Source organism: Triticum dicoccoides, chromosome 3B (assembly GCF_002162155.2).
Source record: "Triticum dicoccoides isolate Atlit2015 ecotype Zavitan chromosome 3B, WEW_v2.0, whole genome shotgun sequence".
NCBI lineage: Eukaryota > Viridiplantae > Streptophyta > Magnoliopsida > Poales > Poaceae > Triticum > Triticum dicoccoides.
Window position 1 is genome coordinate 811,572,088 of NC_041385.1, and position 27,151 is coordinate 811,599,238.

Below are 27,151 nucleotides of genomic sequence, written 5' to 3' on the forward strand. Positions count from 1 at the left end.
GTAGTTGATTGCCAAAGGACTTCTCATTGTGACGAAGTGTTTATAATACTCTGAGGTCGGAGGATTTCACAATCTTCTACCAATTAAGCTAGCACTCCTACAATGACTCAGGGTGGGAATGGGTCGGCCCGGAACTGGCCTTGGACCCGGCCCCGTTGGCCTCGAGGCCAATTTGAGAGGCCACGGGTCGACCCAATTCAAAAAAATCGATGGCCTCGCCTGCCCGATGGATACTTTCGGTTGACCCAAAATTTATTTTCTTATACAATATTTGGTTGTTGTTACGCATAGAATATTCTCAAAAATATGTTATTATAAGTGAAACAAAATTATGACCTAAACATGACTGATTGAAATAATTAAAGTTTACAAATGAGCCACAATATACAGTTTCATCTCTTTTCACGTCCGGTTTATAAAGGAGGATTGGGTTAATGGATTTCAGTATGTGTACAAATGTTAGCTAGTTGATGTTTCAGCTAATTAGTAGTATACTCGGAGGTGGGTCACTAGCAAGATGGATTTGGTGATACCGATGGACTCCAGTACTCAGAGGTGGGTCAGCGGCCGGCTTTACTGGCCCGATTTTTGTATCAGGCCGACCCGACTGACCCATCGGCCTTGCTTTTTTGGGTCGGGCCACAGACCCGACGGGTCGACCCGGCCCATTCCCACCATAAATATTGACAATGATCAAAAATTGGGTGGTAGGGGGGCATTGCCCCCCCCCTCCCCTGAGCGGCCTAACTAACAATCGTTATTAGAAAACATCGATCATTTGGTCTCAGACGACATGAATGGCAAACTAACAGCTACTATTTCCGACGAGGAGATTGAAGCCGCGTTGTCTCAAATGGGGCCGATGAAGGCGCCAGGTCCAGACGGCCTCCCTGCTCTCTTCTATCAACGACACTGGTCGTTGGTAAAGAGTGATGTGTGCACGGCAGTGCGTGATTTTCTTAACGGGGGAATGACTCCTGCTGAGTTCAATGATACAGTTATTGTTATGATCCCTAAAGTGAACTCACCAGAGTTACTTTGGCAGTTTTGCCCTATTAGTTTATGTAACGTTTTGTGCAATATCGCTACTAAGGTCTAGGCACACAGATTGAAGGGCATTCTTCCACTCCTCATCTCTGAAGAACAGAGTGCTTTTTTGCCCGGGCGTTTGATCACTGACAATGTGTTGATGGCATGTGAGTGTGTGCATGCTATTCGGAATAGGAAAAGGAAGAAGAGTTTGTGCGCGATCAAGTTGGATATGATGAAGCCGTATGACAGGGTGGAGTGGAATTTCCTTGAGCAGATTATGACACAATCCAGCTTTGCCCCTCAGTGGGTCTCCATGATCATGAGGTGTGTTACCTCGGCTCGCTTCTCGGTAGAACTTAATGGTGGGCTCTCGAGGAGTTTTTTACCCTCTTGTGGTCTAAGACAGGGTGACCCGTTGTCACCGTATCTGTTTCTTTTCTGCGTAGAGGGGTTTTCAGCGCTCCTAAAGAGGGCTCAGAATGATAAACAGTAAAAGGGAGTGAAGTTCGGGAGCACTGGTCCCCATGTAACTGAAAGTGCAACTATCCCTAGGTGGTTTTGGTAATTCCTAACAACATATAGCTCATTGAGCTAATACTATTCCAAGACAAATATTTCAGGAAAAACTCAATGAATGGCATGGCATGGATGAGGAAAGTGGATCCCTCAAAATACTAAGGATAAAAGGGTTGGCTCAAGCTCAAAAGCTCAAGACTCTACATTTTACATTTTAGTGATCTTAGTGATCCAAGATCACATTGAGTCTATAGGAAAAGCCAATACTATCAAGGAGGGATGAGGTGTTGCTTAATGAGTTTCTTGCTTCAAGTGCTCGATATGCTCCAAAAACCCTCAACTACTTTCTCATATCCTCACATGACCTAAGCCTAAAGTCAAACTCGGCCCCACCGATTCTTTCTATCCGGCGCCACCGAGTTCAGATGTCATACCCACTGCCACAAACCCTAGGCAAATCGGTCTCACCGATAGGGATCTCGGTCTCACCGAGATGGGATTGTAATATCTCTGTTACCCTTCGTAACGTTTCGGTCTAACCAAAGTGAGCGATCGGTCCCACCAAGATTGCAATGTAAACTCTCTGTTTCCCTTTTGTAACATTTCGGTCTCATCAAAAAGAGCGAATCGGTCCCACCAAGTTTACCTGACCAACTCTCTGGTTAGCTTATTACCAAAATCGGTGTCACCGAGTTTGTGTAATCGGTCTCACCGAGATTACGTTATGCCCTAACCCTAACCACATCAGTCCTACCGAGTTGCATGTCGGTCCCACCGAAATCACTAACGGTCACTAGGTTTATTAAATCGGTCTGATCGAGTTTGTTGATTCGGTCCCACCAAGATTGGTAAATTGTGTGTAACGGTTAGATTTTGTGTGAAGGCTATATATACCCCTCCACCTCCTCTTCATTCATGGAGAGAGCCGTCAGAACAAACCTACACTTCCAACTTACCATTTCTGAGAGAGAACCACCTACTCATATGTTGAGGCCAAGATATTGCATTCCTACCATATGAATCTTGATCTCTAGCCTTCCCCAAGTTGCTTTTCACTCAAATCTTCTTTCCACCAGATCCAAATCCTGTGCGAGAGAGTTGAGTGTTGGGGAGACTATCATTTGAAGCACAAGAGCAAGGAGTTCATCATCAACACACCATTTGTTACTTCTTGGAGAGTGGTGTCTCCTAGATTGGCTAGGTGTCACTTGGGAGCCTCCGACAAGATTGTGGAGTTGAACCAAGGAGTTTGTAAGGGCAAGGAGATCGCCTACTTCGTGAAGATCTACCGCTAGTGCGGCAAGTCCTTCGTGGGCGACGGCCATGGTGGGATAGACAAGGTTGCTTCTTCGTGGACCCTTCATGGGTGGAGCCCTCCGTGGACTCGCGCAACCGTTACCCTTCGTGGGTTGAAGTCTCCCTTAATGTGGATGTACGATAGCACCACCTATCGGAACCACGGCTCAAAAATCACAGTGTCTCCAAATTGCGTTTGATATCTCCAAACCCTTCCCTTTACATTTTTGCAAGTTGTATGCTTTACTTTCCGCTGCTCATATACTCTTTGCATGCTTGCTTGAATTGTGTGAAGATTGCTTGACTTGTGCTAAGATAGCTAGAATCTGCCAAAGACTAAAATTGGGAAAAGGTTAAGTTTTTAATTGGTCAAGTAGTCTAATCACCCCCATCTAGACATACTTCAAGATCCTATAAGTGGTATCAGAGCTTTGGTCTCCATTTGCTTTAATTTCTATAGCTTTTGGTGGTCATAGCCTTGGTTTCACAACCTAGGAGAGTATGGCATCTAGCAAGGGAAATTATCACCGTAGAGGTCTTTACTTTGATGGTACTAATTTTGCTAGTTGGAAGCATAAGATGAAAATGCATATTCTCGGACATAACCCCGCCGTTTGGGCTATTGTGTGTATTGGCTTACAAGGTGAATTCTTTGATGGGAGGGAACCAAACCGTGAAGCTAGCGCGGAGGAGTTCACTACTAGGAAAAAGGCTACTAGCAGCGCGGGTAAAATGGCTACTAGCAGCGCGGGTACCCGTGCTACTAGTATCGCGCTACAGCTAATAGTTAGTAGTAGCGTGGGTTAAACCCGCGCTGCTACTAACTTTGTTAGTAGTAGCGTGTGCCACCCACGCTACTGCTATTTCGTACCCGCGCTACTACTAATGAAATAGTAGTAGCGTGTCTATAATACCAACGCTACTAGTATAGATACTAGTAGCGAGCAGTTTTTTCCCACGCTACTACTAACTTATTAGAAATTAAAAAAATTAAAATTAATCAATTCCATTCGATCACACAATTGCCATATCTACTATCACAATTCCTATTGTAGAGGCAACTCGTGTATAATTCATATCTTTTACATAAGTAAGAGTGTAAACACAATGTTGTGCGTGTCAGCTAGCTACATAAGTGGTTCTTGCCATGCAAATTCAAAACTTTACCACTACTTCTAGAAGTCAGAGACTGAGACACGTTGTTATGGTCCGATCCAAAAATTGGCTCACTCGTCAATGCATGGTGCCTTCCTGGCCTGATCTCGCAGCCTGCAGCTGCAACGAAATACAGCGAGCAGCCTCGACGAGCCACACTTGACCGATGGCAGCCGCCGCCTTGAGTTGTGACGCCGTCACGTCCCTCGCCCTAGCCCTCGGCTCAAGCAGGCCCCGGTCAATGGCGGCCTCGTGCCACGCCACCAGCGTTCTAGCAAATGCTCCCAACTATCTTCTCTCTGCATGGAGGAAGTTCGCACCAATAAATCAGCAAGTTAAGAATAAAATGGCTACAAGAAAGAATACAGGGCCTTGATCAACACCCAGGAGTCACGAGTAACTTACCTCGACCGTCTCGAAGCCATATACGACCCACTTCTCCTCGTCTCGAGCAAAGCAGACATAGCGGTCATCAGCATAGCAGATCTGCAAGAGTTTGAATTGCAAGGTAGCATAAGATGGATGCTAAATTGCACTGCATTTGCAAAGAGTGACTGCTTCCATATGTAATTAAGCAACCAAATTAAGTAAGGGTACTGATAGGCGCCGGCGCGCCGGCCGAAATTTCGGCCGGTCAACGCGCAGCCGCCCGATACAATTATAGCCAGCCGTCTGATCTGACCTTCCGCGTCGTCTACTTCCTCCCCCTTGATTATTTCTTCCCTCTCCCACGGGCTGCCGCACCAGAGCCGCCGCCCAGCACGCACCAACCCCCGCGTCTCTCTCTCCCCTGATGACCCCCAACGCCGGTGACCTCGCCGGCTCGCTGCCGCTCGCCATCCCCGCTCTCGGTCAGCCGCAGTTCCAAGCAAAACACCAAGTTCATGGTTGCAGCAAAACGCGACTCCAGTCCCAGCTATTCTCGACTGCGGTTCCAGCTCGGCGTGGTTACCGTCGTAGATGGCCGTGGACATGGTTACAACTCATCGTGTTTCCATCGCAGCTCGCCGTGGTGACCGTCGTGCTCACCGCGGTGACCGGTTCCAGCAAAAATGACTCACGGTTGCAACTTGCCGGCCGCCGACTCTTTTTGTGCCCGCTGGAGCACCGTCGCAGCCATGAACGAAGGATGTAGCAAAAACGTCGACTGGTAGTAGCAAAAATTAGACATGGTCGAAGCTTTGAAAAAATCCGGTTGTAGCAAACTAATTGGCCACATCCAGCGAAAAACTAGAAAGCAAAAAAAATCCAAAATCTTGGTTGAAGTAGAAAAATTTGTCGGTTCCAGCAAAATCAAAGGACGATGGTAGCAAATTTAAGGCTGGTTCTAGCAAAATCAAAAGAAAAGGAGTGGTAGCAAAAATTAGGTCTGGTTCCAGCAAAAAATAACATGGTTCCAGCAAAAAAATCCACCTCGTCGGCTTCCCAGCAAAAAATTGCCTCTTGCTTGTATCATCCCCCATCACTGGTTCCAGCACTTTTGCTAGCCGGTTGCAGCAAAACCATGTGCTGGTTATAGCATGGCGTCCGCACAGTGATCGGTCATGTCCATCTCCGGCGAGAGATGGTTGTTGGGTCAGGTCTCTGGTGAGAGATGGTTGTTGGGGATCTGGTGATTCAGGGCCGCGCGTTGGCCATTAGAGAGAGAAAGGAAAGGAGGACGCGGGGGAGGGTGGCCATTAGAGAGAGAAAGGAAAGGAGGACGCGGGGGGAGGGGGGCGGCGGCGGCGCCGCCGTCGCCTCTGGTTTGGGATGGGGAATCAGAGCTGCAGCGACACTAGTGCGGGGTGGGGATCAAGTAGATAAGGAAGAAGACTGGCTCACGGGAGCTGCATGGGCCCCCACAGCCAGGCATTTGGGCCGTGCGTGGATGGCCAGGCTAAAAGTGAATGCTTCGATCGCAACAGCATCCAACGACACGCGAGCGACCGGCCGAACGCTTCGGCCGGCGTGCCGACGCAAAACGTTTACCATTAAGTAACCAGAGCATTAAACCAATATTGCAATAGAACTGTACTAATACTCAAAAGCAACAGAGGATTAAACACACACAGACACACACACACAGGGAAGGAAAATAATGCAAATTATACTTGTGAGAGCAGCAGACTTTAAAAGGTCTAACCAGTTTACCTACATATGATATTTCTTCAACCGTTCAATCAATGGAACATTTATAAAAAGAACTCAGCGACATAAGGATCACACAAGCTATTGATTCTTGCTGAAATTCTTCTGTCGAGTCTTCTAAATATCCTGATATAAGTGAAGTAGGCAGGAAAAAATATGCCACCGATAGGACCATTCAAAAACTTGCAAATATCTCTCCAACTCCAAGTACGAACAACTCAGATATGATGTATCATAGTTTAAACCTTCTATCCACTTCTTAGAAATAGCAGCAAAATGCCTTGTCAATATAACCTAGGCAATTTGAACCAGGTGACAATGCCATTTAACATGATCCGTTTTGTTCCACAAAAATAAGAACCTTGCTTCAGTCTTAGAACAATACCAACTTGGCCTCCAGTAACAGTCAAGGAACAGTAAATAATTAGCAACACAACTTATAAAAGGTCATGTCAATCAATACAAATAGCTCATTGCTTTTTCTCATTTCAGGATTACCTTAACATGAGAATTAAATTATAAAAGTATTTGTTCAGCTCCATTAACAATTCAATTTAGGAAAATAAAATAGTTTGTTGTGCACGTACCATGGAGGTGACAGCATACATAGCTGCAGAATGAGCACTTCTGCAAAAGAACTCAGTGTCGAGGGGAGACGTGATGCCAACCAGAACTTCAGATAGTGCGTCCTGGCTTTCACTGCCACCCAGCCAGTACAAAACTGCCAACATGATGAATATTTGTTGGTGTAAACTACTACAAGCTATGATGTATGAATAAAATAAAAGCCAACTTATAATTTGAGACAAGTAGCATTACCTATTGTAAAGAAGTGTGGTGTGTTTGAAAGAAAGAGATCAATATTCTGCAGACTTCCACAATGATTTTGTGCCCACCCTATGGCCCGTGTCCTCAAGCCTTGGTTCTTTTCTTATATTGGACCACTAGGTAGCTGAACATGGCAGTAATAGGCTCCAACAAAATTCAGCCAAGTTCAGAGATAACAAGTTGAGCGCTATAGCGTGAACCGGCAAGTTGCAAGTTGTCCATTAGAAGATTTGCAAGCAGCGAAACATTGTCTGAGCTGAACTGAAGTGTCGATTTCTTTGGAAGTTTCAGAGTTTCAGCTCCTAGCAGGTTGTAGTCATCTCTGTCCACCTCTGCAACCACCTCTTCAGTTGGCAAGATACAAAAAAGGCACCGCGGGACTCCACGGCTGCTTCAACATACTCCAACATTCACTACTGGAGTAGTAATAATCATAAAGAACACATAGACATATTTATCTCGGACCAAAAATGTTATTTTGTGGAGTACAGTACTGGTGGTTGGATTGAACTTTCACAAAGACATGGAAGATCGAAACTGAAGATATAAATTCAACATTTTGGTTGCTCAAATGCAAGATGAAAACATAGCATAGCAGTGGCACGCACATGATTCTGAATGGCAACAAACAAAACATGGAAATAAACATCGAAAACCTTACAATGGAGTTTACAAAAGCATTCTTCTATTTTTTTTGCTGCATTTGCTGTTTTTCTCTTTTAGCTTTGCTTTTTGTCCAAGTTTCAGAACCCCAAACCTGCTTGTTTCATCATTTCTTATTAATGGAACTGGGTTGTGGCCCTTTTGTCAAAGTTTGAAGCAACTGAGGTGCAGGATCGGTGGTGCCACCCTGCCTTGTGTGGTGGTATTTTGCACAGCAGGCAGGTCAAACATATGCGCTATCTATCTGAATATATATGCAGAGGCAGGCAGGTCCAACTGGAAAAAATTAATCAGTATACATAGATGAATGAGTGAGTGACTCACTGCCCAAAAAATGATTCAGTTGAAATTAATAATCTTACTTACGGGATCAGATTCTGACCTTTATGAATCACAACAGTAAGCATCAAAGAAACCTCAAATTCATCGACTGGTCCTCCTCCTCCTCCCCCTACATTACATATTTACATAGATCCATCCATCCATTTGCAGTTTCAGTATCTACTATCTATTACTAGTATTAAAAAGAAAGAAAGAAAGAAAGATGCAGATGCAGGTTGCTTTGCTAGCCTTGTGGAGGTGGAGGAGGGGAACCTGAGGGCCCAGCGCCATCTTCACCGCAGCCATGTCATCCTCCTCTTCTTGCCCTTCTTCTTCCTCCTCCTCCGGCGGCAAGGAGGAAGGAACGGTGACGCTGACGCTGATGGAGACGGACGCTTCCTCCTCCTGCTGATCCATCTTCCTTCCTACATCGCCCCTTCCCTTCCTTCCCCTCCCCTAAAGATTTAGAAGCAAAATCAAATCTTGGAGGGGATGCCCTGCCCTGCCCACGTGATTGATGGAGCGAGGGGGGATTGATTGATTGATTTGGGAGAAAAGGGAAGGGCATCTTCTTGGCAAGGGCCCTCCGCTTCTCCTTGCAGTGGTGGCGCCTCTCGGTGTCATCCTCTGGCGCACGCACGGGGGCGCCCGCCGCGGACGCGAGCTGCCGCCCCAGGTACACGTTGCCCCGCATCGGCGCCGCGGGGCCAACCCCGTCCGCCGGAGGAGACGACGAGGGGGATGGGGCGCTGGGGGAGGCGGCGCGCATGCGGGTGGAGAGGGAGAGGGAGGCGGTGGCGGTGGCGGACGGGTGGTGCTTGGTGGGGACGGCGGGCCGCGACGCCGGGGACTTGGGAAAAAGGAGAGGAAGAGCGGGCGGAGTGGTTAGGCGAGGCGGAGGGGAATTTGGGCTTTGGCCTCTGCGAGCTATAGTAGTAGCGCTGGGTTTATACCCCACGCTGCTACTGCGGCCTGTCGCGGGAGGGCACAGTGAGGACTACATAGCAGTAGCGTGGGGTTTATACACCACGCTACTACTATAAACTTAGTAGTAGCGTGGGTTTATATCCCGCGCTACTACTACTGCTTGTTCCGGTAGGCACGGTGAAAACCACTTAGTAGTAGCGTGGTTTTATACCCCGCGCTACTACTATTAACTTAGTAGTAGCATATTTTTTTAACCGCGCTACTGCTAATTAGCAATAGCGCTTCTTTTTGTGTCGCGCTGCTGCTAAGATTCTGTGTATAAAGTTTTCCCTAGTAGTGGTTGAAGATGATGCAATACAACGCTTAAGCTTGTGATATCCTCTTCAACCGATTGTGCCCCGAAGAATTCAACAAAATCAGCCGTCTTGAGAATGCAAAGGAAATCTGGGATACTTTGATTGATATGCATGAAGGTACCGACTCCGTCAAGGAATCCAAATTGGATGTGCTCCAAATTCAACTTGACAAGTTCAAAATGAAGGATGGTGAAGGTGTCGCTGAAATGTACTCTAGGCTTGCTCTTATCACAAATGAGATTGCGGGCTTAGGAAGTGAAGAGATGACTGACAAATTCATCATCAAGAAGATCCTAAGAGCATTGGATGGAAAATATGATATCGTGTGCACATTGATCCAAATTATGCCCAATTACAAGAATCTCAAGCCAACGGAGGTCATTGGAAGAATTGTTGCTCATGAAATGTCACTCAAGGATAAGGAGGAACTTCACAACAAGTCAAGTGGTGCTTACAAAGCCTCATGTGAAGCCCCTACATCATCAAATGAGAAACAAACCTTCAATGAAGAATTGCGCTTAATGGTGAAGAACTTAAACAAATTCTACAAGAGTAGAAGCAAAGAAAGAAGCTCCAAGTCAAGGTCCTACAATGACAAAAGATCTTCCAGTCGAGAGGGCAATTTCTACAATTATGGGAGACCCGGACACTATTCCAATGAGTGTACGACACCCTACAAAAGAAGAGAAGATTCTCCCAAGAGAAGAAGTAGAAGATAAGAATCACCGCCAAGAGAGAGGAAGAGTAGAGATGATTGTTATGAACGAAGAACATCCCGGAGAAGCAAGGATTCGGAAAGGAAGGACAAGTCATCAAAGAGCTACTCAAAACAAAGACATCAAGCTCATGTTGGTGAATGGGTATCCGGTTCCGACTCTGAACATCACTCCGAGAGAAGCTATCACTCCGACTCCGAACATACTCAAGATGAAGGTGTTGCCAGTCTAGCACTTGTGTCAACCAACTCCTACGACATATTTGATTCACCAAATGAAGGAATTGGAAGATGCTTCATGGCTAAAGGCCCTAAGGTAACACACCCCAAGTATGTTGATTTCAATAGTGATGAAGATGACTTGTTAGGTGATGATGATTTACTTATTTACAACTCTAGTGATGAATACTATGATGAAACATCAATTAATCATGCTAATCAAGATAAAACGAATGACAATGATAAGGAGAAGATTGAGCTTCTTACTAAAGAACTAAATACTATTAAGTTAGCTCATGAAACTATCTTAGGGGATCATCGAGAACTTTTGAGGACTCATGAGAAGTTACGCTTTGAAAAGCTCAATCTTGAGCAAGAGCATGAGTTCTTAAAAGCAATCAATGATGATCTTCGCAAGAAAAGTTCTTCTTACATTGCCAAGCGTTTACTCTTATCTACTTACATGCCTCAAGTCAAGTCTAGTAACAAAAACAAGAAGGATTCTTCCTCTAGTAGTAACAATCATCATGTTAAATCCAATATTGTTGCTTCTAGTAGTTCTCTTGATTCTACTAATGATTCTCTTAGCCAAGTTACACTTGAGCAAGACAATAGCTTATTGAAGGGAATTATAGAGAAAGGTGTATACAAGAGCCTTGCTGGGAGTAAGCAATTCGAGGAAATTGTACGCAAGCAAGGAAGGCACCGGAAGAATCAAGGTGTTGGTTTTGAACGAAAGTTCAATGCCAATGGAGTTGAGTCGGAAGAAGATCAATACCCCAAGACAAAGTTTGTTCCTCAACAAGAGAAGTATGATCCTACTTCCTTCAAGGGGACACAAGCTCAAGATGATCTTCCACCACAAGACCACAAGCACAAAGGCAAGGACAAGCTTCAAGAGGAGATTGCTGCATTTGAAGAAGCTCCTAAGGCCTTGGTCAAGTGGGTTCCCAAGACTACGTCAAGTTCTACTTCATCAAGCACGACTACAACTCCAAGGATTCCCATCAAGATGATGTGGATCCCGAAGAAGAAGAACTAGAAAGTTCTTGAGGGTGACTCCGCCAATATTCTTCACTCATATCCTATTGGCAATAACAAGTGCAATCAACTTCGACATCTTGCACTAGTTCAAGGAGTCACAAACCCTCATGTTGGTAAGGCAAGGTAACCTAATGCTTTCATGGACATCATCTTGTGTGTGCATCACTCTATGTCTATGGATATACTTGTTTGTTCCTTGTGGGACTAACCCGTGTAGGTATTGAAAGTGCAACTCACTCCAAAGGATTGCTCCAAATGATCTTCATCAACATTGAGCATCCACATCTTCAACACCTACATGAAGTCATCATCGACAAAACCCAAGGTTAGTTCATCCCTCTTAGGGGGGGTCTCACATCTAGGGGGAGCTTAACTCTAAGAACTGAGTCAAAGCAACTCTAATGATGTGAACACATCAATGCATTATGTAAAAGTGGTAACCCCACTTGAGCTTAAACGATGAGTATGACCTATGATCAAATGTTCTCATTTGACTCCTAAGTCAATATACTCATATATAGATGACCTAGTCATCGCCAATTGTTTGATAGATGCTAGAATTGGTTGTGCATGCTTTGCCACATATTTCATTTGCCATTTTATTGTGTGAGCATGTTGGTTGCATATTTAACTCATTCGAGGACATCCACTTGTTGCTTTGATTGATTGGCTTCTTTTTCTTTTGCCAAGTGGATGAACAAGAATGCCTAAGAACCTTCTCTACCTATCTATGCTTTTCTTGTCTCAAACTCTATTCATGCTACATCACAAAATTTGATCAAGTCAGATTCGAACCACTCTGTGTGAGGAGCACTCGGAGTCCCCGATTCGTCATAGACTTAAACTTCCAAAACCTCTTTGTGTGTTTCGGTCTGACTGATTCTTCCATTTCGGTCATACCGAGATCACTAAGTCGATCTATGTTTTCAATCTCGGTGCAACCGATTTGAACTTTTCGGTCTCACTGAGTTGCTGTAACTGTCAACAGTTATGCATCTGGGTGCCACCAAGTTGTTCCACTCAGTCACACCGACAGGGTCGGGCTATATATACACACGGGCAAAAATTTGGAAACTTTCTCCAAACCCCTTCGCCCGCGCATAGCTCGCTCTGCCTCCAAGGTCTCCGGATCGTCGACTTCGTTGCCAGCTGCCTCCAGTCGCTGGTCTCCGCCGCCGTCAATGGAATTCAACCCCGCTGTTGCCGCTGTAGCGAGTTCATCGCCAAGCTAGGGTATGGACTCGATCACAGTGCTATCCCCGTCCGATTCCTAGCACATTGTGTTCATCATGATTCTTGCCACGATTGAAACGCTTCTATCCAGTCAAAACAGTCCTTAGATTAGATGTGAATTGAAAATTTAGGGTTAGATTTCCGCCGAAACCATCTCGGACCCACCGAGTTGAAAAACTCGGTTCCACCGATTCGGCTAAGGCCATTGCACAAGTGATTCTTGGTCTAACCGAGAATTGCAAATCAGTGTGACCGAGTTTAGAACTCTATGAAACCCTAGCAGTCTCGGTGCCACCGAACTATGACTTGGTCTGACTGAGTTCACTAGTTTAGGTTCCAAAAGCTGCTTCGGTATCACCGAGTTTGCAAATCGGTTGATCCGAAATGCTTTCTGTGGAAAACTAAAACTAAGTTTTTGAATCATTCTTTTGCAAAAACCTCTGCATTTTGTGATGCTCATCCATTCTACCTCATCTATAACTATTCACAAGGTCAGCAGTCAGTGTTTGCAGCATGTCAGACCAAAGTGACAACCAGAACAAGGAAGAGGAGCAGATTCACATGAGTGAGGGCACTAGTCCCTATAGCACCTCAGATGAGGGCAGCAGGAGCACTCCAAGCAACTTGCCCAAAGCTGCCACCAGGGCCAGAAGGAAGAGATCCTCAGACTCTGAGGATGAAGACTATGTGGCAGAAGAAGATGAGGCTACTTCCAAGAAGATAGTGCTCAAGAAGGAATATGGCTCAGCTAAAGCCACCAAGCCAGGACTAAACAGGAAGGTCCCCGCCAAGAGGACACCTATGCTGAAAGTCAGAGCTTCAACTCAAGAACCTGAGAAATCTAAACCCAAAGAGGCTGCTGCAGAAGGGAAGAAGAGGAAGGAAAGGGTCAAAAAGACCATGGCCAGAGTTGTTGGACAGCCTTCCATGATGGAAGAGGAAGAGGAAGAAGAAGCTGCTGCTCCAGCACCCAAGGCACAAAAGCTTATGGGTGATGCTATTAGGTCAGGGGCTGCAACATCAAAGCCCAAAGAAGCACCCAAAGCTTCCTCCAAGGCCAAGTCTGCAGCTAAAAGGAATACCAGGAGCATACCAGCTGCTGAGAAGAATAAGGCCCCGGTGCCTGAAGTTGCTGAGGAAGAAGATGAAGGACAAGTTCTGAGAAAGCTGAAACCTAAGATTCCAGACCACAATGATGCTCATCCAGTGGCTGAGAACATGAAGCTGAGGAAGGATGCAGGGCTCAGACAGTGGAGATTGTCTGATCCTTATGCAATCAGGAGGAGGACTGCTGTTGACTACAGGTTCCACACTAAGGAACAGCAGGATTTCTATGAGACTGTGTTGTTGGACAAGAAGCCCATAGTTTGTGACATGAGGTGGGTGGACTGGAAATACATGAAGGCAAATGAGGATCACTACTCAGGAGTGTTTGACAGTTTTAAGGCTTGTGGAGTAGATGACTTTGTTGGACAAAAGTTCACAAAGTGGAATGATGAACTCATAATGCAATTCTACTCCACAACTCACTTTTATCCTGATGGCAGAATAGTCTGGATGTTTGAAGGTACAAGGTACCAGTCCACAATTGAAGAATGGGCCAAACTGATCAATGCACCAGAGGAGAGTGAAGATGACTTGGATGTCTACTCCAAGAAGAAGAAGGATCACAACTCTATGTCACACATGTATAAGGAGATACCATACAAAGCTCTTGAGACCTTCAAGTTTGGGTCTGTCCATTTCCTTCTGTCAGGACTGCCAACGATCAACTGGATCCTAAGGCACACTCTCTTGCCCAAGTCAGGTGACCACAACATGATCAGATGCCATGCAATAAACTTGCTACACATATTTGATGTGCCTCAGAAGTCCAAGGTCATGAGCCTCATAGTTGAGACTATCAAGAGGACAACAGCAGACCAGAAGAGAAGTTGTGGGTATGCCCCACAGATCCAAGAGCTGATCAACTCTAAGATGGGCACAGGGACATACTTGTTGGATAAGGAACACTTTGCTATCTATCCATACTTTGAGGACAACCAAGTAGTCATGAATGAAAATGAACCATCTTCAGTGCAAGCACAAGAGAAGAAGGAGAAGGCAAAGAAGGAGAAGGCTGCCAAGATGCCAACTTTAGAGGAGGCATCTGAGTACTTTTTGAAGAGCAAGCAGGACCAGCTTGGTTACTTAATAGCATCAAATCTGACGATTGAGAAAGGGTTGGCCGCCCTAACTCAAAACCATGAGAGCCTGGAAAGAATCATGGAACAAAAATTCTATGACCTAGATGTGAAAGTAACTGAGATCTAGTCTGTTGTGGAACAGCTTCAGGATGATATGCAGGAGAGGAAGGGCAAGACAACCACTGATGCATTTGCCAGAGTGCCTCGATCTCAGAGATCAGTTGCAGAGCCAATGACAGACACCAGAGCCACTTCATCTGCACCAGCTATAGCTCCAGTGCAACCAACTCCAGCACCAACTCCTCCAGCTCCATCCACATCAACTGAAGTCTTCGTCCAAGGAGCCATCTCTACACCACCACCTGAAGATCAAGCCTGAGAGACGAAATAGTACTATGCATTTTCTAGGAACTTTTTGGTAACTTGTTGCCAAAGGGGGAGAAAAATATATAGATCATAGGCTTCGAGAGAGAGTTTGCTTTTGTTCTCTCTTGTCTTTGTGGTTGAACTTTATTTGCTTTTGCTTGCTTGAGATACTACTTTATTGTCTGTGTGATACAATGATGATCATGTGTTTGATCATATACTATCTTAATGCTTGATTAGATGACAATATCTCATTTATCTTTATATGATCATTCACTTTGCTTGGTGATGAGTGCATGTATTCAATCTTTATTATTTGAGCGCTCCACCAAGATGTATGTGACATGGAAGAGTAACCCATGAGCCTAACTCCTTGTGCATTTGCAGTCCAAAGCAAATCTTAAACTATGCACAAATTTAGGGGGAGCTCTTGCTTATCACATACTTCTCAAAGCGACAATGTTTTTCAATCTTATTATCATTTGTCAAAGCTTTCATCTATATGTTGTCATCAATTACCAAAAAGGGGGAGATTTAAAGTGCAACTATCCCTAGGTGGTTTTGGTAATTCCTAACAACATATAGCTCATTGAGCTAATACTATTCCAAGACAAATATTTCAGGAAAAGCTCAATGAATGTCATGGCATGGATGAGGAAAGTGGATCCCTCAAAATACAAAGGATAAAAGGGTTGGCTCAAGCTCAAAAGCTCAAGACTCTACATTTTACATTTTAGTGATCCAAGATCACATTGAGTCTATAGGAAAAGCCAATACTATCAAGGAGGGATGAGGTGTTGCTTAATGAGTTTCTTACTTCAAGTGCTTAGTGATATGCTCCAAAAACCCTCAACTACTTTCTCATATCCTCACATGACCTAAACCTAAAGTCAAACTCGGCCCCACCAATTCTTTTTATCTGGCGCCACCGAGTTTAGATGTCATAGCCACTGCCACAAACCCTAGGCAAATCGGTCTCACCCATAGGGATCTCGGTCTCACCGAGATGGGATTGTAATCTCTCTGTTTCCATTCGTAACGTTTCGGTCTAACCGAAGTGAGCGGTCGGTCCCACCGAGATTGCAATGTAAACTCTCTGTTTCCCTTTCGTAACATTTCGGTCTCATCGAAAAGAGCGAATCGGTCCCACCGAGTTTACCCGACCAACTCTCTGGTTAGCTTATTACCAAAATCGGTCTCACCGAGTTTGTGTAATCGGTCTCACCGAGATTACGTTATGCCCTAACCCTAACCACATCGGTCCTACCGAGTTGCATGTCGGTCCCACCGAAATCACTAACAGTCACTAGGTTTACTAAATCGGTCTGACCGAGTTTGTTGATTCAGTCCCACCGAGATTGGTAAATTGTGTGTAACGGTTAGATTTTGTGTGGAGGCTATATATACCCCTCCACCTCCTCTTCATTCGTGGAGAGAGCCATCAGAACAAAACTACACTTCCAACTTACCATTTCTGAGAGAGAACCACCTACTCATGTGTTGAGGCCAAGATATTCCATTCCTACCATATGAATCTTGATCTCTAGCCTTCCCCAAGTTGCTTTCCACTCAAATCTTCTTTCTACCAGATCCAAATCCTGTGAGAGAGGGTTGAGTGTTGGGGAGACTATCATTTGAAGCACAAGAGCAAGGAGTTCATCACCAACACACCATTTGTTACTTCTTGGAGAGTGGTGTCTCCTAGATTGGCTGCGTGTCACTTGGGAGCCTCCGACAAGATTGTGGAGTTGAACCAAGGAGTTTGTAAGGGCAAGGAGATTGCCTACTTCGTGAAGATCTACTGCTAGTGAGGCAAGTCCTTCGTGGGCGACGACCATGGTGGGATAGACAAGGTTGCTTCTTCATGGACCCTTCGTGGGTGGAGCCCTCGTGGACTCGCGCAACCGTTACCCTTCGTGGGTTGAAGTCTCCATCAACGTGGATGTACGATAGCACCACCTATCGGAACCACGGCTCAAAAATCACCGTGTCTCCAAATTGCGTTTGATATCTCCAAACCCTTCCCTTTACATTCTTGCAAGTTGCATGCTTTACTTTTCGCTGCTCATATACTCTTTGCATGCTTGCTTGAATTGTGTGAAGATTGCTTGACTTGTGCTAAGATAGCTAAAATCTGCCAAAGACTAAAATTGGGAAAAGGTTAAGTTTTTAATTGGTCAAGTAGTCTAATCACTCCCCCCCCCCCCTCTAGACATACTTCAAGATCCTACAGTAACTCACCTCTTGTTTGTGGATGACAGTATAGTATTCCTTGAAGGCACAAAGGAGAATATGGGGACCCTAAAACAGATTCTCACTAAATATGAAAAAGCATCAGGTCAAAAGGTAAACTTGCAGAAGTCTTCCATTTTCTTCGGAAGGGGGAGCCAAGATAGGATGAAGGAACAAATGAAACAGACTGTGGGGATACAGTCAGAAGCCCTTAGAGAACGGTATTTGGGTCTCCCAACACTGTTTGGAAGATCAAAGGATGGCACTTTCAAACATGTCACCGAATGCTCTAAAGGCAAAGTGTGTGGACGGAAGGGCCAAGGATTGTCTAAAGCAGCTAGAGAAGTACTTGTCAAATCTGTGTTGCAAGCGACTCTAACTTACACCATGAGTTGCTTTCACCTCTCGAAGAAGATGCACCGGAACCTGACTTCGATTTCCTCTAAATTCTGGTGGGGTGCAATGAATGGTGAGAGAAGGGTCCATTGGATAGCCTGGCAGAAGATGTGCAAGCAAGAGGGATGGGGGCATGGGGTTTCGAGATCCCGATGCCTTTAATCAAGCATTGCTAGCTAAGCAAGCATGGCGTATCCTGCAAGTCCCATCCTCTCTATGTGCTAGGGTGCTTAAAGCACGGTACTTCAAAGATGACACAATCCTGTCTGCCTCTTGTCCGACATCGGGCTCCTTCAACTTTCGAAGCATTTTGCATGGCCGAGACTTACTAAGAGGGCCTTATATGGAGAATGGGGACGGGGGCGCATATCGACATTCATCACGACTCGTGGATCCCTCACAGTGGAAGCACAAAACCTCTAGGCCAAATGTATATGCAGGGCTTCACCAAGGTTGCTGACTTGCTGAACCCCGACGGGATGACCTGGAACGAGGAGGTGGTGGACGCGATGTTCTCTAGGGATGATGCAGCGGATGTGAAGCAAATTGCTATAGGAGGACCGGAGACTGATGATTTTCTTGCATGGACTTTTACACGGAATGGTGTGTTCTCGGTCAAGTCAGCATATCATCTAAGAATGTCTATGAACAGGGCGAGGACCGGACAGCCGGAGTCCTCGAATTCGGTAGCGAAGCACAAGGGATACTTGGTGCTGTGGGAAATGAATGCTCCTGGCAGGTCAAAATCCACATGTGGCGCATGATCCGGAACGGACTTGCTGTGGGTGCAGAGCTTCATCGACGGTGAATCAAGCCGAGCTTTTTTGTGTTGTGTGCGCCCGTGAAGAGACTATGCTGCATAGATTTTGGGGCTGCCAACATATAGTCTTGTTTTGGGAGCAGTTGAGGGCGCAGGCGGGTTTGGCACTGGAGTTTCCACCACGGCACATCGAAACACATCGCGCCCTAGCCTCTTGGTTGCTCGACTGGTTTGCTCGGGCTTCTGGCGACGAGAAGGAGATGATGCTCCAAGCAGCATATAGCCTCTGGCTAGCAAGGAATGAGGCTAGAGATGGGAGGAAAATAGCACAGCCACATGAAATAATAGCCACAGTGCAGGTGCAGATTATGGATTGGAGAACATCTCATGAGACGAGGGCGCTACAACCGGAGCCAAAGACCATCCAGCGGTGGGGACCTCCTGCAATTGGATGGGTAAAGATCAACTCCAAGGGTGGGGTCTCCAGGCATGGGGAGAAAGGAGGAGGTGGTGCGGTCCTTTGAGATCACCACGCGGTGTTCCGATCCGGGCTATGCCACTTCTTCCTAAATATTGCTGATCTTGAGATGGTGGAAGTTCTAGCATGTAGAAGAGCAGTCCGCATGGCGATTGATCTAAATCGTACGGCGGGCGCATGTTGAGCTGGATTGCCTAGCTCTAGTGCAGATGCTCAACAATCCGGAGAGGAATCTTTCTGCTGTTGGGCCATGGGTGCAGGAGATCAAGGCGTTGCTCAGTACTATGGATGAGGCCAAGGTGTCATGGGTTCGTCGTTCTGGGAATGTAGCCACTCATAAACTTGCGAAAGTAGGCGTACGTGAGAACCGTTCGGAGATTTGGGTGGGATCGCCACCAAACTTTATTTTAGATGTAATTTCAGACGAGATTCCTAGCTTTGTTTAAATAAAGCGGCATAATTTCCTCTAAAAAAAGTAGTAGCACTAGCAGGTATATTGTTATGTGTTGGGGTGCCTAGGCCATCTCCGCCATCTGCAGCCCTGCTGGCCGGCGCATCTGCCGCCATATTGGCCTCCTAGCCTTTTTGAGAAAATGCCATCATGGCGGTTTGAAAGAACTTCAACTAAAAACCCCGAAGGCTTTGACTTTCACACAATAGTTTGAGAGGTCCCTGAATTCCTAGCTAGCACATCTGCCGCCATATTGGCCTCCCTATGACAGTAGTTAAACTTCATAATACTAAAATTGCGAGCTAGAAAAGGTCATTCTTCGTAAATGGCCGCGGGTGCCTCCTCCTTGCCACCGCAGGGGTTCCAGGTGATAATGGCCACCACGACAAGGGTCAACACCCGATAACTAAAGAAAGAGACCTACAAGTACAATTTGTTAAGATTAGTCGTGACATGGACTTGGTGAATCACGGCTTAGCTAAACTAGGTAAAAAAAGCAGGAGAATCTGCAATGGGAGCTCCTATATCTGCCACAAACGTCTGCCGATTTGCCGGTCACTAGTTGGACAGAAAATTGCCACCCAACTAGACCTGTTCAAACATCCAGGCTCACCGGCATCCCATACCTAGCCCATATTTCAGGCACCTAACACTCGTCGATCCGACTGGTGCCTTCTCTGTTTTAGGTGATGACGCATTCATGGCGCTGCTCCAGTGCGTCGCCCGAGGGGCCAAGCCCAGCTATTTAAGCTAGACGGCAAGGCAACCCTAGCCCCGTCCCATTCCATCACCCCTCCCCGCCCGCTCCGCCGCTGACACTCCTCTCCTATTCCACTTCGAATCTCAGGCCCGTCGACGCCGCCATGGTCCACAACAAGATTACCTACTACTAGCTGCTCATGCCGGAGCGCCAGGCGGAGATGCGCGTTGCGGAGGAGGCACGCGCCGTGCATCACGTCACACGCGTTGCGCCCGGCCTGCCTCCGGATAGTCTGGAGGGCATGGAGCTTGAGGCGGCCTTCGTGTCCGAGGAGGCACCGCCGTTTCGCCAGGCCGCCAATTACCACGAGGTCGGCGGCTCCGACACGAACGTCATCAACACATCCGATGACGAGTAGTGCACGTGTTAGTTTGCTATGTTCAAGGTATGCACATCATGAATGTTGCATGGCTTTGTATGAAAATAAATATCGCCAAATGAGGAGTGTGGTTGTGATATGAATATGAAAATACATAATAGTCAAATGGGGAGTGTGGTTGTGATGCGTGAACTATGGGGGATGATCGGCCGGCTGCCCACGGACACAACCGGACGCGTCCATGTCGTTCGGGGGCTCACTTTTGCCATGTGTGGTTGTAGATGCTCTAAATGAACTCAATTATAAGAGATTCTGTGAACAGTGGAAACCTCATGTTCCCAGGTCATATTCAGAAGGCCACAAGGACTACTACAGATTGAAAACTGCAACATACAAAACAGTTGAAAAATTCAGATAGCAAACTGCAACATGCAAAACAGATGAAAAATTCAGATAGCACCACTGCTGCAGGCCTCACACACACACACACACACACAGTCAGTTTTGGCAGGGTTATGGAGCATTTATTTATTCAAGTGCAAGCACTCCTAGTACCTAATTAAGAGAGTTCCCAACAAGTAGGGCTTTGGGATACATAAACCCAGATAAGAATCGTGAGGCATGCGCTGCAGATGGCATGGCAAAAGGGCAGAGTGGTCTTGCTTCAGTACGTGCTGCAGGGGTCTGCTAGAGCTTCACACCAAGAGCGTCACAGGCTCCAAGACATGTAGGCGGCGAGCCTCTCGACGGGCCCCCGGCGGCCCACCTTCACTCCCCCGCGGCACCGCAGCTTGATCCGCGCCAGGTGCTCCACCGGGATCCACGCAAAGCTAAGCCTCGCCGGCGCGTCCTCCTCCTCCTCGCGGTCGGGCTCCAGCGCCTCCCTCGACCTCTGGACCCATTTGGGGTGGTAGGTCACCTGGTACCACGCCGAGGCCTTCATCTCGTACACCCGGTTCCTCTCGTCCTCGTCCAGGCCGGCCTCGACGCTCTCGAAGATGGCCCGGAACTCCTTGCGGAGAGCAGAGTAGGCGTTCTTCAGCCTCTCCTTTATGTCCCCCTGCTTCCTGCTGTTGTACTTGGGGAGCGACCATATGTGCTCCGTCACCAGCTCCGCCTCCGTGCGCACGCCGTACTGCTTGAGCAGCGCGTCCAGCTGCGCCTCGTACGAGCACTTGCACTGCCACGCGCTCGACAGGAAATCCGCCGCGCCGGGGACCTCCATGTCCGTGTCGTAAGGCAGGTCGTTCAGCGTGCAGGTTTCTTCTGGGACCAGGTCGCTGCTGGAGGCTTCTTGGATCGACCGGTACAGCCTTCCGAGGATCTTCTCTGATTTGTAGGAGATGGCATCATCCTTCCCCATGAAGTCGGGGTAGAGTTTTGGTCGAAGGGCCGGCGGCATCGACACGATTTTGCCCGTCTTGGGGAAGTCAACAGCGAATGCTGCTAGTTCTGCCAACTGAATGCACTTCTCGTCCATTGCTCCATACTCGCTCATATCGGCATGGACAACATGAGCATTGCTTATCGGACCCAGTTTCTCATTTACCATGTTCTTCAAAAAGAAATCAACGATATCCTGTTGTTAACAGTACAAAGACCTTGTATTAGTAAATATTGTATTGAAAAAGAGTACTAATAATATTTATCACAACTCAAGGACAAAGCAATTTGAAGAAACCAGATGAAATGAAGATGCACCTTAAAATTTGTGTATATTAGCTACATGTATCAGATCAATTGGATGATAAGAGCATATGTTCATTTACAAAAAGCAAAGAGAAAGAGCTAGTTGATGATGAACTGAAAAGTGTTTATGCCTGAGTAATGATCAGGAGTTCTTGACTTCAATTCCAAACGATGGAAACAATTAACTTAGCTTTTGGAAACAGGGTAACCACACATCAAATGAACCAAAAGGGGTATTCTACAACTGCAATCCAGACATCTGGTAAGTTAAAAATCTATGATTGTACTCTACAGCTACAGTTCTCCCAGAATAAAATCAAATTATATTGAAATCCAGCTGTACACATTAGGCTTCCTGGCTGTTACCTTCAGAATTTGTCAAGCCTTTAGCCCCTACCTAATACACACAAAAATATCAAGGGTGCAAGTTTTACTTTCTCTGGATCATTGGATCGACTCGACTCGACTCAAAACTAGTTTAATTGAACTAATCTGGATCTCAAAGCAAAGGAAATGGGATATAAATGAAATAACAAAGTGCTTACTGGGTTGTCCCTAAACAAATGTAGTTAAAGCTATTGTCATCTGTTAATCAAATTGCAGACAATATAACCAAATAGAGATAGGTCAAATGGCGAGTAGAAATTATAATCCAACAGTTCAAGAGGTTTAGGGTTTCCCATGCCAATTAACAGGCATGGAATTAGTAGGAAGAAACAGAATCCCTGATTCAGGGTCCAAACTATGATAGAATTTCCTTGACTATTTATATTTAAGTTGCTTATTTAGCTACGGCAGGGATTGTTTCAGTAAGAACACTAACATGTTAAGCAGAAATTACTAATGGGAAGACATCAGAGAGGTGAACAAGTATTTAATGGAATATATCCATACACTGAATTTTCAGGGAAGAAATGCATAAATGCCAAGGTTAGTTTAACTTACAGATTGGGTTACTTTGCGCGGTAGTTGTTTTGCTTCGGCTGGGGAGTAGTCCATAGGGTTCCAGCTTCTTTTGCCCGGTGGGATAAGTTTTTCATCCCAGGTCACAAAGTATAGATCCCCATCAAGATCACTCCCAGATGCTTCATTGGCGTGTGGCCTCTCGCCATTCTTGGGAAAGACCAAGCAATCAACAAGGTGATGCAAAGCAGGCACATCAATGGCTTCAAGGATCCGGACATCCCCTGGATGAAGGCACGGATTCTTTGCCATTACAACAGTACCTATAACGGTCTCTGCATTGTTGTTCTCTGAGGAAGATCTTGGTGCATGCTTCAGCAGAGAATTATTGAGTACTGGAGATGAGGCCCGAATAAAGCACTGTCCTTGCTCAAGGATCCCAAGTTCATCAAGGCAGCCCATCAACCACCTTCCCTTGGGAACAAAAATCCTTGATTTTTCCAAAAGACCCAGTAGCTGTGAGGACCTTATAGCCAACAGCAATGCTTTCAGGTGCGGCTCAGTTCCAGGTGAAATGCCAGCACTCAACATCAGTGCTGCGGTGTTTCCTTCGTCAGCACAAGAGGTGGTTACAACGTCAAAAGCAACATCAGTGTCAGTCAAAATATTGTTGAGATTAGACAGCATGTCTTTCTGCATTTGTGAAAAGATAGCATCCGGGACATTCAAGGAGGAGAGTAATGTAATGATCTGACGGTTTAAGAATCCTGGCTGAAACTTTGTCCATGAGACCACCTCTAACACAGTGTGGGAAGAGTCAAACTTGTGCATGCTTGGCCTCAGGGAAAGCTGTATCCCATCATTCTCTCCTTCCCAGACAGCTATAACACCCTTGAAGCCTGCATACCTGATCTGGTAAGCAGATGGGGGATTATCTGTCAGTTGCAGCTTCTTAGCGACTTCCAGTGCAAGTTCCTGGGTAATCTTGCCGATTCCATCAGAGAAAACGTACCCATTACGTTCAACATCCTCAAGACACTCATTGACCTCATGTGGCTGCATCACCACCGTTGCATATGTCGATGAGAAGCACTGCCCCATCCGAGCAGTATGCTTTGCTACATTCTTACTTGTGAACCGGCCCATCCATTTCCTGATGCTTTCTACAGTTCTCGTTCTGTCCGTTCTGTCCTCTGCAAAGAACCAGGCAGATCTGTCCCTCAGCTGGTTTGATGAGAATGCAAGAAACGAGTATTTCCGGCCACACATGTGGAAACCTTCTGTCAAAAATGTCTTAACACGCTTGTACACTGTTGTCTTATGCTGCAGGAACGAGTTTGACATCAAATCCTTGACGATCTGAGCAGCAGAGAAATTCAGCACATTGCTGTTGAGTTGCTGCATGCCCTCATCCATAAAAGTTACCCTGAGGAACCTGTCCGCGACTACGCAATAATGCCGGACAACACGGTTAGAGCGCTCCACTTGCGGCGGCAGGCAATACGCCCTGGTGGGCGTGATCACCAGCCTCCTCACCTCAGAATGGTCATCCCCAATCTTGCTGTTAAGGAGTTTGGGGTTTCTGGCAACCCTGTCCTGCAGATTCTTCAGCCTCCGGCACGCATCGAAGACCGGGAATTTGATCCCCCAGAATTCCTTGAGTGCAGCCACATTGACATCCTCCTCCCTCCCCAGGAGCAAACCGAAGAATTCAGGCGTGAGCTGGTGCTGATTGATCACTCCCTTGTGCACCAGCGCGTTCACGAGGAACAGCGCCGGAAACTTGATCCCCTCGGCGTGCTGCACGCAGAAGAAGAGGTCCTGCATCCGCTCCCCAAACTCGGGCTCGTCACGCACGGTGAGCCCCCTCCTCCTGGCCCCCCACCCACCGCCGCACTCGACGACGGTCACCCTCCTCTCCTTCATGTAGGCCAGCGCGCGCTCCATCTTGGACCAGAACCGCGCCGGGATTGTGATCCTGTAAACGCCGCACCGCCCGATGGCACCGCTGGGGGTGATGTCGGTGGTCCGGATCCACGGGTCGTCGTCGTCGAGCAGGTCGAACGGCACGGACTCGTAGATGTCGTCGTCCGCCGTGCGGTAGTAGACGAGCGGCGCCGCCGAGAGCCGGAGCAGCAGCGAGCAGTCGAGCTTGAACACCCTGACCTCGGCGACGTCGCGGACGGGGAACTCGAGCTTGACGTCGCAGCGCATGACGACGGCGGCCTCGCGGAGTTCCCTGAACGCGAAGGCGGTGTCGCGGGCGAAGACGAAGCGGCAGGAGCCGTCGAACGGGTCGACGGCGAACTCGAGCCCGCCGGCGCCGTCGTCCGGGCCGGGGCAGCGCCAGGCGGCGAGGAAGGCGTCGGGGGCGGGGAGGTCGCCGACCTCGAGGCGGGACCCGGGGAAGCGGAACGGCGCGACGCCGCGGCGGCGGGAGGCCCGGAGCGCGCTGTCGGGCGCGGAGGCGGCGCGGAGCGGCTTCCCGGAGAGGATGAGCTCGCAGCGGCCGGCGGCGTCGGCGGCGCGGCGGGCCGCCTCCGGGCGCGCGAAGTGGACGAAGGCGTGCGGCGGCACGGGGACGAGCCGCTGCTGCGCCTGGCCGGGGTCGAGGGCGGCGGCGGCGGCGGCGGCGGGGAAGAGGAAGTCGGGGTCGGCGTCCTGCGGGGTCGTGGAGGTCTTGACGCGGCAGCGCCAGACGGGGCCCGCCTCGAGCTCGAGGAAGTCGGCGAGGTCGCGCGCCCGGACGGCGGCGTCGAACCCGCCCAGGCTGACCTGCGTGGTCACCAGGTCGCCGGCGCGCGGCGGCCCCATTGCTGCTGCTGGCGGCGGTTGCCGCGGCGGCGGGCCGGAGGGGATTGGTTTGGGGTCGGTTTTGATTAGTGGAGTCGTGAGGGGGCAAAATTTTATAACCGCGACGAGGGTGTGAAAGGTGTGAAGCCGCCCTCTTTTTCTTCACTCATTTATGGTTTTCACTCGTCAATCAAGGAGATGAATGCATGGGGAAGCAAAAGGAGGATGAAAAAAGATTGACTGCATTCATATTGGTAGCATGGTTGTGATCTTGGAGCACCCAAATTATAAAGACAATACTTATACTTTTTACTGTTAGAAACCATAAAGAGAGTAGTTGCTAGTAATTCTCAAGTAAATATATTTTTTTCTACTACCTCCTCCTTAATGTATATAAACTTATAAAACACCCCCTCGAAATTTAGGGCTCCTTTGATTTAAAGGATTTACATAGGAATTTTGGAGGGTTAATTATAATCCTTGGGAATTATTCCTATGTTGGTTGTTTGATTCATAAGGATCCTATAGGAATTTTTAAGGATTTCTATGAGCTATCTTTCGTAGGATTTCTAGAATCCACACAAACCTCTTTGAAACAATCCTTTTGTTTTTGTACGATGCAATCAAAGAACCCAAAATCATAGGATTGAGATTAGCATGACGTTCCATTCCTATGCTTTTTATTCCTGCGTTTTCAGAATCCTGCAAATCAAAGAGGCCCATAGTTAGCTATACGCCAAAAATAATATCACTTCTATACCTACTAATAAAAGGAGGTAATATTTTTGGTTTGGCTGGTCCGGTGATTTTCGTCTACTTTGTTCTATATGTACCTATTTACTCCTATAAAGGATGGTGGAGTACACGCCTCCCTAGGCTCTCTGCAAGCGAAGCGAGCCTCCTGGCCATCCGTTGTCAGGTGGCTTGCTGTGGGAGCCTCATGGATTGTTGATTGAATCTATGGAACACTTGAATATACTCACATGGAACTGTCGGGGAGGAGGGAACTGTCATACAATTCGTGAGGTTGTGGCCCTCTTAAAGCCAATTCCCCAAAGCTCATCTTCCTCTTGTAGACAAGGCAAGCATTTGTTGAAGTAGAAAAGTTGAAGTGGAGAATTGGTCTCAAAGGATTTTGTGGTGTTGCAAGTGATGGTCAAAGCGATGGACCAGCTCTCTTTTGGGATGAGTCATTGCAAGTAACCATTCTTGATTCATGCCAGAGATGTTTTGATGTGATAGTGATGGATGGAAGCACTACACTGGTGAGGAACTTTTGTGTATGGAGAGCCATGGCTAGAAAACCGGTACTTAATGTGGCAACATCCTAAGAGGTTGGTGGTGTGAGAGGATTCGTGGCTAGTTTGTGGGGATTTTAATGAA

At 47.1% G+C, this 27,151-nt stretch overlaps 1 protein-coding gene across 1 annotated transcript; it reads right to left on the reverse strand.

Moving 5' to 3' along the window:
- Positions 1–20,774: 20,774 nt before the first annotated feature.
- On the reverse strand, positions 20,775–25,828 carry LOC119278640 (probable RNA-dependent RNA polymerase SHL2). The gene is made up of 2 exons (XM_037559974.1): positions 23,018–25,828; positions 20,775–21,962 (listed from the first exon to the last, which is right to left on the reverse strand). Exons 1-2 carry the CDS (start codon positions 25,787–25,789, stop codon positions 21,093–21,095), a joined length of 3,642 nt encoding a protein of 1,213 aa, XP_037415871.1. The 5' UTR covers positions 25,790–25,828; the 3' UTR covers positions 20,775–21,092.
- Positions 25,829–27,151: the final 1,323 nt, after the last annotated feature.

Excerpts from the sequence above, each read along its gene's own strand:
- LOC119278640 (XM_037559974.1), bottom strand. The coding sequence starts at position 25,789 with ATGGGGCCGCCGCGCGCCGGCGACCTGGTGACCACGCAGGTCAGCCTG. Across the intron at positions 21,963-23,017 it reads CGCGCAAAGTAACCCAATCT|GATATCGTTGATTTCTTTTT; the intron begins GTAAGTTAAACT and ends TGTTAACAACAG.